At 40.7% G+C, this 16,682-nt stretch overlaps 1 protein-coding gene across 2 annotated transcripts in view; it reads left to right on the top strand.

Moving 5' to 3' along the window:
• Nucleotides 1-6,302: 6,302 nt before the first annotated feature.
• The window catches only part of LOC108717837 (metabotropic glutamate receptor 1), a 185,370-nt gene continuing 174,990 nt past the window's right edge, over nucleotides 6,303-16,682 (top strand). For both annotated transcript variants that reach the window (XM_018265223.2, XM_041564435.1), the window contains exons 1-2: nucleotides 6,303-6,374; nucleotides 9,395-10,262. In XM_018265223.2, the coding sequence (XP_018120712.2) occupies nucleotides 9,521-10,262 (742 nt within the window). In that variant the 5' untranslated portion in view covers nucleotides 6,303-6,374; nucleotides 9,395-9,520. The remainder of the gene's footprint in view (nucleotides 6,375-9,394; nucleotides 10,263-16,682) is intronic.

Raw genomic sequence — 16,682 nt, 5'->3', positions numbered from 1 at the left:
ATTTGCTAACTACTATCGGCAGTTCATCCGGGGGTTCTCTTCCCGCATTGCACCTATCCTGGCCCTCATCCGGAAAGGGGGTAAACCCAGCCTGTGGCCTCCATCTGCCATTGAAGCTTTTCAGTCCTTGAAAGAGGCCTTTACGTCCGCTTCTGTCCTCCGACACCCCAATCCTGAACTACCCTTCTGCATCGAAGTAGATGCTTCTGAAGTCGGAGCCGGAGCCATCCTGTCTCAGAGACACCCCGCTGATGGGAAGTTACATCCCTGTGCTTATTTCTCCAAGAAGTTCTCATCCGCAGAGCAGAATTACGATGTCGGGAACCGAGAACTCTTGGCTGTTAAACTTGCCCTTGAAGAGTGGCGTCACCTCCTGGAGGGTTCTCTGATTCCTGTTCAGATTTACACCGATCATAAGAATCTCGAGTTCATCCAGTCCCTCAAGAGGCTAAACCCCAGACAAGCAAGGTGGGCCCTCTTCTTCTCTCGATTTAATTTTATCTTGACTTATCGCCCAGGTTCCAAGAATCAGAAGGCCGATGCCTTGTCTCGTAGCTTCACTCCGGTGGACCGCTCTCCTGAGAGACAAGAGCCAATCATCCCTCCAGTCAAGATTATTGCCTCCCTGTATCCACAGTTTGCCGACCAAATCCTGGCTGGTCAGTCTTCTGCTCCTTCAGACACTCCCATTGGAATGGCATTTGTTCCTCCTGAGCTGCGTCTGCCTATCCTGCAACAGACCCATTGCTCCAGGCAAGCCGGACACCCTGGTCCAGCTAAGACTCTTGAACTCTTACGACGCCTGCTCTGGTGGCCTGATATCCGCAAAGATGTGAAGGACTTTGTTGCTGCTTGTAATGTTTGTGCCACATCTAAGTCAAGCCATTCCCGCCCCAGTGGGTTACTACAGCCTTTGCCGGTTCCTTCCCGTCCCTGGACCCACCTGTCCATGGACTTCATTGTCGAACTGCCTCCCTCCTGTGGGAACACTGTGATCTGGGTTGTCATTGATTGATTCTCCAAAATGGCCCATTTCATTCCTTTGAAGAAGTTGCCCTCTGCGGTGGAGTTGTCCCAGTTATTTATCCAGTACATCTTTCGCCTGCATGGTTTCCCGGTGGAGATCGTCTCCGATAGAGGCACCCAGTTTACTGCCAAATTCTGGCGTTCCCTATGCAAAGACCTGGGAATTGTTCTTCAGTTTTCATCTGCATACCATCCGCAGACGAATGGGGCAGCTGAACGTGTCAACCAAGCCCTGGAACAGTTCCTGAGGAACCACGTTTTCCTTTGCCAGGATGACAGGTCTGATCTCCTCCCATGGGCGGAATTCGCTCATAATAATGCTTGTCATTCCTCTACAGGAAGATCTCCATTCATGTCGGTGTATGGGCAGCATCCTCAAGCTTTTCCCCAAGACTTTGTACTATCTGACGTCCCGGCTGCTGACGATTCCGCAGCCCATATGTCTGCTATTTGGGCTGCTACAAAGTTGAACCTAGAGAAGAGCGCTCTTGTTCATAAGACTTTCGCGGATCGTCGTCGAAGATCCTCTCCTCCCTACAAGGTGGGTGATAGTGTCTGGCTCTCTTCCAGGAATATCCGGTTGAAGATACCATCTCCCAAGTTGGGTCCAAAATTCGTGGGTCCATTTCCCATCTTGGAGATAATCAACCCTGTGGCTGTCAGACTCCAGCTTCCACCAGAGATGAGAATCCCCAACGTGTTCCACGTGTCTCTGGTGAAACCCGCCATCACCAACCGGTTCTCTGGCGGTCAATCTCCTCCTCCTGCCATCTCTGTGGAGGGTCAACTCGAGTACGAGGTGGAGAAAATCTTAGACTCCAGGATCTCCAGAGGGTCCCTTCAGTACCTCATTCAGTGGAGGGGCTTTGGCCCTGAAGAATGCTCCTGGGAAGGACACCGTGATGTTCACGCTCCTCGTCTGGTGAGGGATTTTCACGCCAAGTTTCCTCAGAAGCCTTGTCCCGGTGGTCCTGAGGCCCCCCGTGAGGGGGGGGGTACTGTCACGATCGCCGCCCGGAGCAGGACCAGGAGCTCCGGGCGGCGCAGCTATTCCTTCCGACGCCGCTCCCAAAATGGCGGCGCCCATGGCCGCCACGTGGGTAGCGGCGCCGGCGCAGAGACGCCTGCGCGCAAGTGCGCAGGCGCGAAGACGTCACAACGGCGCGACGGACGCAGGCGCAGCGCGTCGGTTGCAGACGTGCTGACGCCGACGCAAGGGCGCCAAAAATCCCCTTTAAAAGGACGCCTGAGGCGCCAAGATGGCGCCCGAAAATAGGATCTCGTTCCTGTATTGATTCCTGGGTTCCCTGTTGCCTTTTCCTGTTATCCCTGAGGATATTCCTGTTTGATCTCTTGTTGTTGACCCCCTGCCTGGACTTTGGACTTTGATTATATTCTGCCTGCCCTGTGACCTGTTGCCTGAACTCGATTACCCTTTCTGCTTAATCCCTGGATACCACGATCCTGATCCCTCCTGAGGGGCTTCCTCCTAAATCCGGACTACTCCCCAGAGGGAACTCCCGGTTCCCTGACACTCAGATATCAGTAAACACATGTACCAATAATGTAGCCACAATACACTCTATGCTAGCCACTAATAAAGGAAAGGGCTGCAAGGATCCCTGTGGTTCTGGGGGTAGAGTGAAACCAGCAGAGAAAGAGACATTGGTAAAATATTGGAATTATTAATCTGTTTTGCTATTATAACTAAAATAGACTAGCTAGATCTAGATAGGTGCCACATAAAATATTTTCTCTTTTCACTTTGTATTTGGCATCATATTTCTGTAGTTCAGGAAAGGCTTCAATTTGTCAAGTAAAGGATACACACATCATCAGTGGCATAACTACCAGGGGAGCAGGGAGTGCAATTGCACCAGGGTCTGCTGGCCCTCGGGCCCAACTGAGATCGCGCTGCAGCGATGCGGTAAGGAAACCACGTGTCTAGGGGGCGGGGTGCACATCCTGTGCCCTGGCCCAGAAGAGATTAGTTACATTACTGCACATCATATTTCAAATATTTTTCTTTCTCTGATTTCGGGCCAGTGCTCTATAGTTCCCACAGTCAGTGTAGCAATCAAGAGAAAATTTAAGGTACGGCATAGCCCAGAAACATTGTGCATTGCTCCAACTTACACTCTTCATGTCTGTGTAGCTTACTGTTCCTTTCATCTTCTTGAATGATTTAATCCTATAAAGACTACTGAATGGCTTGGTGAAAATTTGCATCTATTCATTCAAACTTATTAGTGATGCACCAAATCCACAATTTTGGATTCAGCCGAACCCCAAATCCTTAGCGAAAGATCCGGCTGAATACTGAACCGAATCCGAATCCTAATTTGCAAATGCAAATTAGGGGAGGGAAGGGGAAAACATTTTTTACTTCCTTGTAAAAAAGTCACACGATTTCCCTCCCCGCCTCTAATTTGCATATGTAAATTAGGATTCAGAATCGGTTGAATCCTGACCTAATTTCAAACTGAATCCTGGATTTGGTGAATCCCTAAAACTTATACTGACATACAGTAAGGGATCATTCACACTTGTACTTTTCTATCTGGACATTTGTTTGGATGAAACCAAGGTAAGAGAGAACAGTTGTTATCCTTGGCAAACTATCTGAACAAACATAGCATGTGGCATTTCTGTGCACTCAGCATTTTAATAGCCCTCTAGGGAGAGGAGAAAGTAGTTCAGTATAAAACAGAACTTAAAAATGTAATTAAAAAATTCAACTGAATGTGTTACAGCCCTTACAGCAGAGATATATGGAACTGGATCAGACTGATTATAGCTCTTGAGCCCTGTTTAAAATGTTTGCCTATTCCATTTTGGGCATTCACTGACAGAAAAAGTTGAGTTAAGGTGTTTTTTTAATTGAAAACATTGTTTCTGTGTGGATCCACACATGGCTTTAGCAAACACACATCTGCATTCTTTACATTAAGGAAAAACATGCTCAGAAGGAATACACAGTTCTGACGTTTTTTCTGCCCAGGAAATACATTACAAATGTAATCTGAGGTTTCTGATCTTGTTTCTGAGCAGAACAACATCAGAATAGTTCTCTGTTTTCCTTATAAACCAATATTGTGCAATCAGACAAATTGATCAGCAGGTGGCACTGTTGTTACAGAATTCATTCATAATTGCAGTTTATAATACAACCTTTCTTTATTCAGCACCGAAAAGTATTTCATGGCAACACATGTTCTATTTTCTATAAGAAAGGCTTTCACTCTATAGTTTAGTAGAGAGCCATGAATAGCATTTGAACCCAGTATATATTCTTGTGTGAGACTTAAACCCAACCAAATGTATCTGTTATGAAAACATGGAATTTTCACTACTTGAATGAAAGCTTAATTTTATAAACTATAGTAGTGATTCCACAGCAAACAAAGATTTTTTTCACAACTGCAGTGTATATTTATTATATCTAAATGCATATAAAACATGTGTATTTATTACTGCTGCCGTAAGGCACATTCCATGGTTTACCAACTCATAGATTCAATCATTCATCTAGTCAAGCCCTTATCTATATGTCTCTGGTCCATATCTTACTGGCAGTCAGATATGCTCTAATGAAAGGGCAAATTGGAATTTGCTCAGGGCCTATCAATTGTTGGGGCTCACTGTGTGGGACTTCTCTATGTGTGATATTTTGTATGGAAGGGTGCAGCATTTATTGAAATTGATGGATGGGGAAGATTGCCGGTGTGAAAGTGTACCCAGATGAAGAGGCATGCTTAGAGGCTTGTTAAAGGTGTGACTTTAGTGGTTTTTAAAACCATGACTAAACTCACAAACTCTGAAAGGGGATTTATACAGACTAAATGAAGTGGTTTGAGAGTGGTAGATGTGCCAGACATATACATGGTAGGAAAATGTAGGATTTACATGTGCTTTAAAGGATAACTAAACTCCCCCAATGATAAAAACCCCTACTGAGTACCATAGTTCCCCATCCCTGCTTCCCCCCCTTATAGGTGTTTGATTACCCCTGAAAGTGCCCCTAATTCATCACTCACTTATAGGTACAGAGTAAGAGTTGCAGAGCTCATGGGCAACTTCTAGCTCTTCAATATTCTTCAAATCCTATTCTTTCCCTTCTGCAATTTCCAGCACTTTTGGCGCATGCGCATTTGCTAAGAACCGGAAGACTGCTCCAACTGCAAATGCACAAATACATCATTTACTTCCAGAAGAATACTGAAGAGCCAGAAAATGGAGCCCATGAGCTCCGCTGAGCTTACTCTATACGTGAGTAATTAATTAGGGGCACTTTCAGGGGTAATCACTTATGCAGGGAGGAAGCAGGGAGGGGGGCTATGTAGGGTAGTGGGTAGGAATTTTTATTATTGGGGGAGGTTAATTCTCCTTTAAAATGGCCCTAGTGGCAGTGCATGGAGTATTTAGTCACTTTTCAAACCTCCACTATAGGCATGAAGGACCATAAATATAAAAGTCTACGTGTGGTTTATCAAAAATATACTGGTTAGAGCTATAGACAAATTGTAGATAATTCTTTTATTTCAGTTTTTCACTGCACCATTTGGAATTTAAACTGATATCTGTTTGCCTGGGGCATTGACCTTATACTCAGTTCAGAACCTTGCCTCAGATGGCAGTGTGCAAAAAAACAGCCCCTGGAAACTTTACAAGCAGAAATTAAATTTTTTTAAACTGGAAATTCAGGCGGCAGAAATCGTGTCTGCCACCTCAATTGGCCTGAGGCTAAACACATGCCTTTGCTATACTAGTTCCAATAGAAAATAGTTTGACAATTAAAATAATCAATTCAAAATCAAACAACCAATAAAAAATACAAAATGATAATATAGTCTCACATTCGCTGCATTTTCTGGCTGCAGTACTGTGCAGGACTTTCAGTTGTAAATATTTGTATATACATAAGACACATTTGCCTTTAAACCATTAATTGCTCCTGCCAGCACTGTCTCTAGGCAAAAGTTGGTAACCTTTTCAAATAAACTAGGTTTTATTGCTTATTTATGTTTTTTTTTTTTTGCATCCTTCGATTACAACACTATTCTGATTCCATTGGATTGTATCTTGCTTCTCAAATACAAATCTGTAGAATAAGAAAGCACAGAATTCACATAGTCTTCTGTGAAAATGCAAAAAAAAAAAAAAAAATCGGTACAGCGAATACCATTGGAGATTTCTGGATCCAGACAAGCTAGTGAAGAAAGAGGGCGCCAGAGTACAGAAAAAACAGCGCAGAGCAAGAGATTCTTCCCACTGTGTCAGTGGAATTGTTTGCTGTAACAGACCAACGGAATTGATCAAGGAAGAAGAAAACTGTCTCCCTCAGTCAGGTATGTCTTAAGTTTAACTCAATAAATAACGTAATGATAGGACAGTCAATCTCTGAAGTACAGATTGAATATTGCATTGTATGCACAGTTTTAGCACACAAGCTGTAGACTTTATAGATCAATGGACAAATGCCATATTTGCATTTGCTCAGATGGGATAGAACTGATTTATGATCTGTAAGAGCTGATACCGACTTATCCTTACTAACTGTCCTTTTTGAGTTGAATATGCGGTGCCCCTGCAGTGGCAGAAGGAATTAGTGCTTAGAATTGCTGGTGTGGGGGTTAAGAAAATGTGTGTGGGTAAGTGGAGGTTGTGGGAGAAAATTATGAGAGATCTGCTTCTGAGCAAAGATTCAGGAATAACCGTGGGCGACCAAGGAGCCAGGAATCGCTAGCGATTTGGGTAGGAAAGTAACTAGAGGGAGTGTGGAGTTCTGCTGGAGCGCTGTCCGTAGTGCTGAAACAGCAGTGTCTCCTTGCACAATGCCTCCCTCCCTAGCTATAGACTGGAACAGTTACTGCTGTACATCAGCTGCCCCTGTGCTGCTTTCATTTCTATATTGTTCTAATTGGAGCCAGAGCACCTCCACCTGCTACATAAGGAAGCTCAGTCAGCTCTGATACCTTACATATTTACAACTATTACAACTGCATTAGTTGCTTAGTCTGGTTGCTTTAGTAACCGATTCTCTGCTTCTGTGCTTCATAATCCCATCCGCACATTTTACTTCTCTCGTTCAGTTGCTACTGCTGAGATTTTTAGCAATTTCTGGGGGTTAGAAAAATATATTTAATGTCTTTTCTTCAAGGTCCTTATCAAATCTGTAGTGGGTTTACAGATATTATTATGGCATGAAAACCACGGAAGGGTAAATCTGATTTAGTGGTCTGGTAGGGAGGGTAGTTGAGAAATGGAGGAGGATTTAGCAGTTAAACTTTCTGCAGAGAGCTGATAGTGATTAAAACCTATTAGACAAGGGGTTAATTATAATGATGTAATATTGCAGTGTAGCTAAACCAGATATTTTGTTTAGCACTGATGTTTTCTAATATTATAGTATAGTAAAATACAGAACAAAATCTCAACAGTGTGGGACATTCTTTAACTCATTTGTGCCACTGTGCCCATATAATAGATATAATAGATATATAATAGATCATCAGCCAAATGCGAATATGTTAGCTTCTAACATAGCAACTAAAAGGCTGCTGTAGTACAGCGTGATACATAGATCTACAAACTGTGATTCTCCTTGAAATGCTGAACTACATTTTACAGAATCCTTACCAGACAAGTGAAGATGTCATTTAGCAGCAGCTTTAGAAAGGGACACACCGGAGGCTCCTGACATAGAAGTTACAACATACATATATCATAAAGTTTCAAACTGTTAAGATAAAAGAATCCAGACACTTTTCATATATTACTTGTACCTAATGCATGTAGTGGGTTTGCAGATATTATTATGGCATGGAAACCATGAGAAGGGTAACTCTGATTTAGTGGTCTGGTGGGGAGGATAGTTGAGAGATGTGGGGGATTTAGCAGTTAAACATTCTACAGAGGGCTGATAGCGATTAAAACCTGTTAAACAAGGGGTTAATTATAATGATAGGACTAGGAGAGTTTTAAAAATCAAGCACTTGAAATAATAGCCACATTTCTAAAACAAAGAGCAAACATTGGGGAACCATAGTGGTATTTTGAAATAAGTGTCTGAATACTTTTTGTTGTAATGCAGCCAATTGCTAGCCCATTACCGTTTACTACCTTCTCCTGCCCTTTTCCTTGTGCTGCTATTGCTTCTGTATACAGTACCTTAGCAGAGAGTAAAGTATGTGACTGTTCATCTATTTGCTACTGTTGGGTTTCAGTAATTTTCCCTGTTCTCTATATTGTTTGGTAAGTATTCAAAACTGCCAATGTGTGTTTAAAATAAATGGGTTGTGGCTGATACTCTTTGTTATTTTGCAAATGTATTGATGTACTCATATACTTCCAAGGTTTAAACTACATATTCACATATGGTTAACATCTTATGTTCTATAACATGTTATCATGTATCATGTTATGATTTCAACAGAACTAAGAACATTTTTACATATACCTGGTTGCTCTTTCTGTGTCTGTACAAAAGGTGTAATTAGACTTAGCATGGTACAGTGCAGGTTCATTATTTATTATTATCTGGCATAGTGGTTACATGTAGTTGTATTACTCCTGCAGGTCTGGGTATTTTTCATATTCACTTTTATATTCACAGTTTATTTTTTGCTAATTTTGGTTGGAGGATGGAATGAATAAATAAAGGCTAAATTAGACATTACAGACATATGGAATAAGTGAGATGAAATGTTGCTGTAATTGGTATGCACTCAAATATTAGTATTAATGAGATTGTTTCTTGGTCTGATTTATTCTTTATATGAAATTAGAACATGTCTATTTGCTTGAATGCCCTATCCATCCTGCAGACTGGAGAGACACAAACTAAATAAGACTAATAAATTAGCTGTATAAAACATTGATTTGTGTGAGGTGTAAGTTCTGAACAGCCATACATTTTGTTCCTGTTAATTGTGTATCAGTTTTGAACATTCAAATATTTTGACTAATTATGACTTTCAGATGAGGATTTTCTTTCAGAGGAAGGAACAGAATTGTTTTGGGAGTGGGGAGTCAATTCTCAAGCCTTGCTATGAGTAGGGCTGAGTCAGGGCTGAACTTATCCAATCTTCTTGGTTGAACATACAGAATACTTTTATCAGATGGGAACCAAACTTGGCATTGCATTTGGCAACACAGTCATAGACTATGCACATCATATGGACACCAGACATATGTGCAAGGATAGATACAGTAGACAGATAGCAGAATAGATATATAGATAGATGATATATAGATGAACAATATACACATAGATAGATAGACAGACAGACAAGTAATACATATGTATACAGACTAACATGTCTATGAGAATAATTTGATTTAACTAAGATTGTCCTCTCTTTCTCAGTTCATGCTCAAGATACATTTGATCTTTCAGTCCAGCATACTTAAGGACACTGGGGTTTCAATTCTGGATGAATGACGTGACTGAAAACTGCTAAACTGGACAACTCTTTCCAAGTCTTGGTCAAACATGTTTGCCTTTCTTTGGGTCTGCGTGATCTCCTTTCTTAAAATGGTTAAGTTGCTGTTGTTTCTAATGATGATGGTGGGATTGGACTTGGACATGTTCTATGGAGGACTTTTTGGTAAAAATATTTTTCTGGTTTGTGCTTCATTGCCACGATCAGTGGCCAGGATGGATGGAGACATTATTATAGGAGCGCTCTTCTCTGTCCACCACCAGCCACCAGCTGATAAAGTGCCTGAGAGGAAGTGTGGGGAGATCAGGGAGCAATATGGCATCCAAAGAGTGGAAGCTATGTTTCATACCCTGGATCAAATCAACATGGACCAAAATTTATTGCCAAACATCACACTGGGAACGGAGATTCGGGATTCCTGTTGGCATTCATCAGTGGCCCTGGAACAAAGTATTGAGTTTATCAGAGATTCTCTGATATCCATGCGGGATCAAAAAGACGGAGCCAGCAAATGTCTTGATGCAACTCCCACTCCACATGGACGAATTAAAAAACCAATTGCTGGTGTCATTGGACCAGGGTCCAGCTCAGTGGCTATTCAGGTTCAAAACTTACTACAGCTTTTTGATATCCCCCAGATTGCTTATTCGGCTACGAGTATCGATCTAAGTGATAAAACCTTATATAAATACTTTTTGAGAGTTGTCCCATCTGATATACTTCAAGCAAGAGCCATGCTGGATATAGTAAAAAGGTATAACTGGACTTATGTGTCAGCTCTTCATACTGAAGGTAGGTTACTGGCCTTTTCTTACATATTGTGTGTAATTTGTGTGTAACAGGATGTTGTGCAGTAATATTGCAGTGTAGCTAAACCAGATATTTTGACATTTGTTTAGCACTGATGTTTTCGATACAATATTAAGTATAGTAAAATACAGAACAAAAGATCAACAGTGTGGGACATTCTTTAACTCATTTGTGCCACTGTGCCCATATTCGTAATAGAAATAATAGATAAATCATAGATTATCAGCAAAATACCAATACGTTAGCTTCTAACATAGCAACCGAAAGGTTGTTTTAGTACAGCATGAAACATAGATTTACAAACTGCGATTCTCCTGGAAATGATGAACTACAGTTTACAGAATCCTTACCAGACAAGTAAAGATGTCATTTAGCAGCAGCTTTAGAAAGGCACACACTGGAGGCTCCTGCCATATAAGTACAGCATATGTATAGCATCAAGTTCCAAATTGTTAAGATGAAATCTTCCAGACACTGTTCATATATTATGTGTGTCTAATGCATGTATATTGGGTTAGCCTATTTTGTTTAAGGATTTTATGTAATAACGAGCATATATCAAATGTTTTTTATGTACATATCATTTTGCATTTAAAAGCAAATTAGCCAATTAGCTGGCAAATGAAACTGCATAACACAGATCTTTCCTATATTTTATTTTCATTTTCATGCAGCAACTAAAATAAAAGCAATTCACCTTAATAGATAAAACCTGTTGACTAAAGTGAATAGTTTCTAATGAAAGAACTTTGATGGGAAAATCACTTGTTATATTATATTTTACTTAAAGTGGACCTGTCACCCAGACACAAAAATCTGTATAATAAAAGTCCTTTACAAATTACACATGAAATCCAATTTCTATTTTTAATTAAAGCATTCATAGCTGTTGTAAGCTCATTTAAACATCTCAGCTGTCAATCAAATATTGTCTGCTCCTCCTCTATGCCTTAGGCATAGAGGCGGGGCAGACAATTACTTTCACTTTCCATTCAGCACTTACTAGATGTTACTGCTCTACACACATTCCCCCGTTCTCTTAACCATATAATTGTGTAGCCAGTGCATGGAGATGGACATCAGGTCCCCATTCTGGTGCACAAACCAGATTTTGAGATGATGTAAGACTTGCCTTAATAACAGTGTCCACAAAATGGCTCCTGCCTGCTTGCTATAATTATGAATTTCCGGGTGAAAAGAAACAAGATTAAAATAATTTATATAGTGTAATTAAAGTTCATTTAGCTTGACTAATGTGATAAAATAGGATTTTGAATATTATTTTGGGCGACGGGTCCCCTTTAAATTAATGCTTTTAAGCAATATTCTTGTAATACAAATTCACTTCTTATCACCACTAGTAAGCGCAATGACTGCACATACACTGACCTCTCTGTATTCTGCAGTTGCTGTTTGTGGCATATTTCTGAAGCATTACAAAAGTGCTAGTCACAGTCTGACTTTGCTGCTTGTTTATGGGGCATTATGCAGGGGCTTGCCTTTGTATCACTTTACACTACAGCATGAATGTGGTACATTATATATGCTAGCCCTTTGTGTCACTTTAAGTCATGTTTCTGGGGCATTATACTTGTTCTAACTAACCTTTGTGTCATTCTGCAGTGTGATTCTAGGCTTCATACTTGAATGGACTTTTTGCCTTACTACAGAATAGTTCTGTGGTATTATACCCATTTTAGATTTGTGTTGCTATATTGCATTTGTGGTGCATTTTACATGCATGGTCCCTGTATCACATTGCTTGTCCTTCTGTTCATGTAATAATTAGTGATGGGCGAATTTGGGGTGTTCCGCTTCGCCAAATAAATTCGCCCATCACTAGTAATAATTCAACCGCACACCTTTAGTTTACTTCCACTGCACTGGTGGTGTTGGCCCTCCGTTGACCCGACCCGGTCCCTTAGCAGCAGCAAATGTATAGAAACAGATCCAAACACACACAATTGTTTGCAGTCGGGGAGCTTACCTCTTTTATTTTGCTACCACAATATCAACTTTTCGGGTGGGGGGAACCCTTCCACCCTCCCTTCATCAAGATACAGAACCAAGTGCACAAACACCTTTAAACCCATCAACAAACGTTCCTATAAGTTTGTCGTTGGTCACACTTGGGACTGATTGTTTTTGGATATTATCATGTATATACATTTGCCGGTAAACCCATCATCTATCATTCACAGTAACATAGTAACATGGTAACATATTAATGCAGTTTGAAAAAAGACACATGCCCATCAAGTTCAACCTTTTTTGTGAAGCTTTAGATATTAAAGAGCACCTATCATAGCCAAAATCAAACACATATTAACAATCTGACCAGTACAACATAAACATGTTTAATCAAACTACATATATAGTTTTTTGAAAAAAACTGCAGGTTTTAAAAAATCCCTTACTTTGTAAAATGGGTTCTTTCACTGAGGGAAGCCATACTGAGACTATAACAGAGACTATAACATGCAAATTTTAGGAGCATGCTCAGATTCTAACACTGCTTTGAGTATTCTACCCAGCATGCCTTGTTTTAGTAAACTCCTCCACTAGAAGTATCAGGAGTTTTCCCTATCTTGTCCCCTGCTGGTGATGTTATTATGCAAATGAAGGGCACACACTAACTTCCAGCAGGTGGCAGCACTACTGAACAGCAGCTAACACACAGGTTTGGCTGATTTCAAAATAGCTTAGAAGGGTTGATAAGCAACAAGGAATTTCAACTGAGCATGTGCGAGATTTCAGAGCTGCAGTTGGCTGGGAAGATATAGGTAGGAGGAGCCTGTGAAATCCAAGATGCCTGCCTCAGCTAGAACTGCAGTGGAGATAGGGGAGATCTTGCAGAAGGTATAGTGAGCTGATGGTTTACATTATACAAACAATTCTAACTGTTTTAAAAATCGGATTTCTTGAACTTTCACATAGGGTATTCACTAGATAGTGAAAGGGGATTAATTAACCCCATTTGAAGTAATTTGTCTCTTGAGGGCAGAGATTGGATTGAATATTGTGGTGTATCTTAATACAGTACATGCCTATATCCCTACCTGTTGCTAGCTAAATACTGAATAGGTGGAAACGACAGTACTTGCAGCTAAATGCTAAATGTGATTTCTAATATATTTAGAATTTCTAGTAATATTTGATCATTTCCAGCAGCAAAATAAATTTCTACAGCATTCATATGCGCTAGCATAGTAGTTATTTGAAAAAAGACAAACTAGGTCAGAGTTTATAAATTGCAATAAGAATGGTTGCATTTTCAGACCTATACATCACCATTATTCTCTGCATACTCAATTTACATCAGTATGTTGTAAAGAGATTGAATCACTTTGTCTCAAATACATATATATTGTTGATTTGTTTTGGACTAACAGGAAGCCTAGCTGCAGATGTTCCCACTCACAGCATGCTTTCTTGTTATCTTGCAATACAATGAACTGAAGACATAGTGATCACATTGCTGTTAAAACTATATTAGAACATTTTTTATTTTACACAGCCTATCTATTTACACAGTTTTTATTTTTATACTGAACTGTTCCTTTAAGATTATAAAGCTACTTGCATTTAAGCCTAGCAGCAACCCTTTACCAAAAAAATGCATAAAGTGATATAAATACATATTATACAATATAATTCATTATATCAATATTATTCTTGTAGCTGCCTGGTGTAGCTCAGCACAGGTCCAGTAATGTGGTATACAGATGTATTATTTAAAATAGAAAATTATGTTAATTGCTGGGGCTAAACTGCTAGCATGCCTGCCAGCTGGAGAGTAATTGTATGGTGTGCCGTAATGATGCAGATAAATACAACTGGTTAGAAGAAGCCTTCAACTTAATGTGTTCAAATTACTAAAGCAATAATAGATCAGCTAGCACTCTGGACATAAAAAAGTGTATATATGTATATATATATATATATATATATATATATATATATATATATATATATATATATTTTTTTTTTTTAACTTATTTTCTATGTGGAATCAGAGAACTCTAATGACTCTTTTCAATACCTGGGTTGTATGTAGGGTTAGGGCATTACTATCTGGCAGGTTAACACTTGACTCCCTTCTAATTCCTTGTTTATGGAAGTTTCATGTAGAACCCACAACTACAAGCACCAAGCAGCAGCACCAACCTGGGGCCTAGAATAAGCAAAACATTATGATAGCTCACACTGACACCCAGTAGGCAGCACATGTCTTACTGACTATAACATATGCTGGTTATGCTGATGGGAAACAGTTGTGTACATTTGAGCCATGCTGTTCCAGTGTCCATTCATACATTTGATTAAAATAATCCTTAAGAGTGAGAATTTAAGGGGCAAATTCACTAACCTCCAAAAATTGGCCCGCAATGGCTTCGTTCACATTGCAACACTTCGGCAGGCGTAGATTCGCCAGGAAAACCCTAATTCACTAAAATCCAAAGTTGCGTCCAGGGCACCAAGCGCTGACGAAGTAGCGCTAGCGTTAATACGGCAAGCAAAGTGAAGTTTCGCTAGCGTTGGCTAATTTGCATACGGTGGGAAGTCAAAGTTGAATGGATGTATATGTTGCAGCAAATGCAAATTACATTACACAAGCCCGGGAAACCTTAATATAACAAAATAGAGTTGTTATATTGCCCTACACATGATCCCAGTATATAGTTTATGTGCCATATGTTAGGAAATGTAGGGGGGAAGCCGGGTACCCCAGAAAAAATGTACGATCTTTTGCAGCCTATCACCCTGAAAATGAAATGTCGCCAGTGGTTTTTGGGACTTAGAAAAATTTTCAACTATTTTTTGAGGAAGTCCTATCTACTCTATTGCACTTCGCCTGGTCTGAAGTGGCGAAGGCAAGTCTGGCGGAACAGGTAACGTTCAGTAAAATGCACATCTTAGTGAATTTGGGAAGTAGCGCTGTAAGGAAAATAACTAACCCTGGTGGTGTAGTGGTGCGGCGGGGACGCCCGCCGCTCCTCTTCTCATGCGCCGGGCTCTTCTTAGTGAGCGTGCGGCGCACACTTCTGGGTTTAGTAGGCGCATGCACGCTGGCGTGATGATGTCAGCGCGCAATGGTGTGAAATTTAAAAGTTTAAAAGGGACCTTCCTGCTGTTTCTCATTGCCCGTGATAGGATTTGTTCCTGTTTTTTCTGAGCTTAAGCTATATCTGTCTGAACCTGTTTTTGATTCCTGTTGTGACCCCTGCCTGGCTTTTGACTATTCTGACTTCTGGATCCTGACCTTTGCCTGAATACCGACTACCTCTTCTGATTAACCCTCTGATTGACTTCCTGGTTTGACCCTTGCCTGCCTGACTATGTTTATTCTCTGCCTGCCTCGACCCGGCCTGATCTGACTACTCTATTGCCTAACGCCTTGTACTACGACCTTCTGTCCAAAGACTTTGCTCTACAGTCGTGCCCCTCTGCCTATCCAGAACTCTCATCTTGCACCTCTCGTTTAAGTACAGTTGGCATCCAAGTAAGCCGAGGGCTCCTCCCGAGGCCCAAAGGCGGTCACACTACTGGTGAAGCACGAGCCGAGACCAGGGTGCCTGGTGTTTGTTCTGGTGTTCGGTGCCGACCGTGACAAGCCCTAGAGTCTATCTCCTTCACTAGTGAAGTTACACCTTCGCCCTTTAGTGAATTTGCCCCATATAGTCTCTAATGAGGGACGCTCTGTATGCATACAATATAAGTTGTAGTTGATTTTCAATACCAGCCTCGGTGAGACCTGCTTGTGTACCTGGTACTGATCTCCCTCACTTTGTGATTTTCTGATCATACTAAATATCTAATCTATTGCCAATACTTTGTGGCAAGTTAGCTCCTGTAGGGGCACACATGGCTGTACAAGATACTGCTAAAGAAGGAGACATAATATGGTGCCTTTAAATGCCACAGAAATGTATTGCTCTGAAAGACAGACTTGGGTAAAAAATATGCTTCTGCTGTGAACTACAGTATTACTGTTGCATGATGTTTTTCTGAGCATATTGACGTTGCAGTCTGTAATTTTGTTCTTGCAGCTGGAGATCACTGTGGGAATCAAGCCCAGGTCAGACAAACAAAGCTCTGACACGGCTGGTACTTTCCTATCAGCTGCAGGGAAATGATTTTTCTTTTCAAAAAATGCAGGCGAAATATGAAAAGGGATTACATTTTAGGAGCTTGAAATTTCTTCTTCTCCATGCATAAGCTTTAGTATATTTTATCAAAAATGGCTACCTCATTACAGCTATATATCGTGTCGATTCTTCTTTTAATAACCTCAACCTGAACAACCTGAATAATCAACTGAATTGCCAATTTCAGGTTCCAATCAAAGCCTTTGCAAATGATTGTAGGAGTGTAGCAGCTACATGATAGCACACTGTGTTG

Source organism: Xenopus laevis, chromosome 5S (genome assembly GCF_017654675.1).
Source record: "Xenopus laevis strain J_2021 chromosome 5S, Xenopus_laevis_v10.1, whole genome shotgun sequence".
NCBI lineage: Eukaryota > Metazoa > Chordata > Amphibia > Anura > Pipidae > Xenopus > Xenopus laevis.
This window is presented reverse-complemented; position numbering and strand designations above follow the sequence as displayed.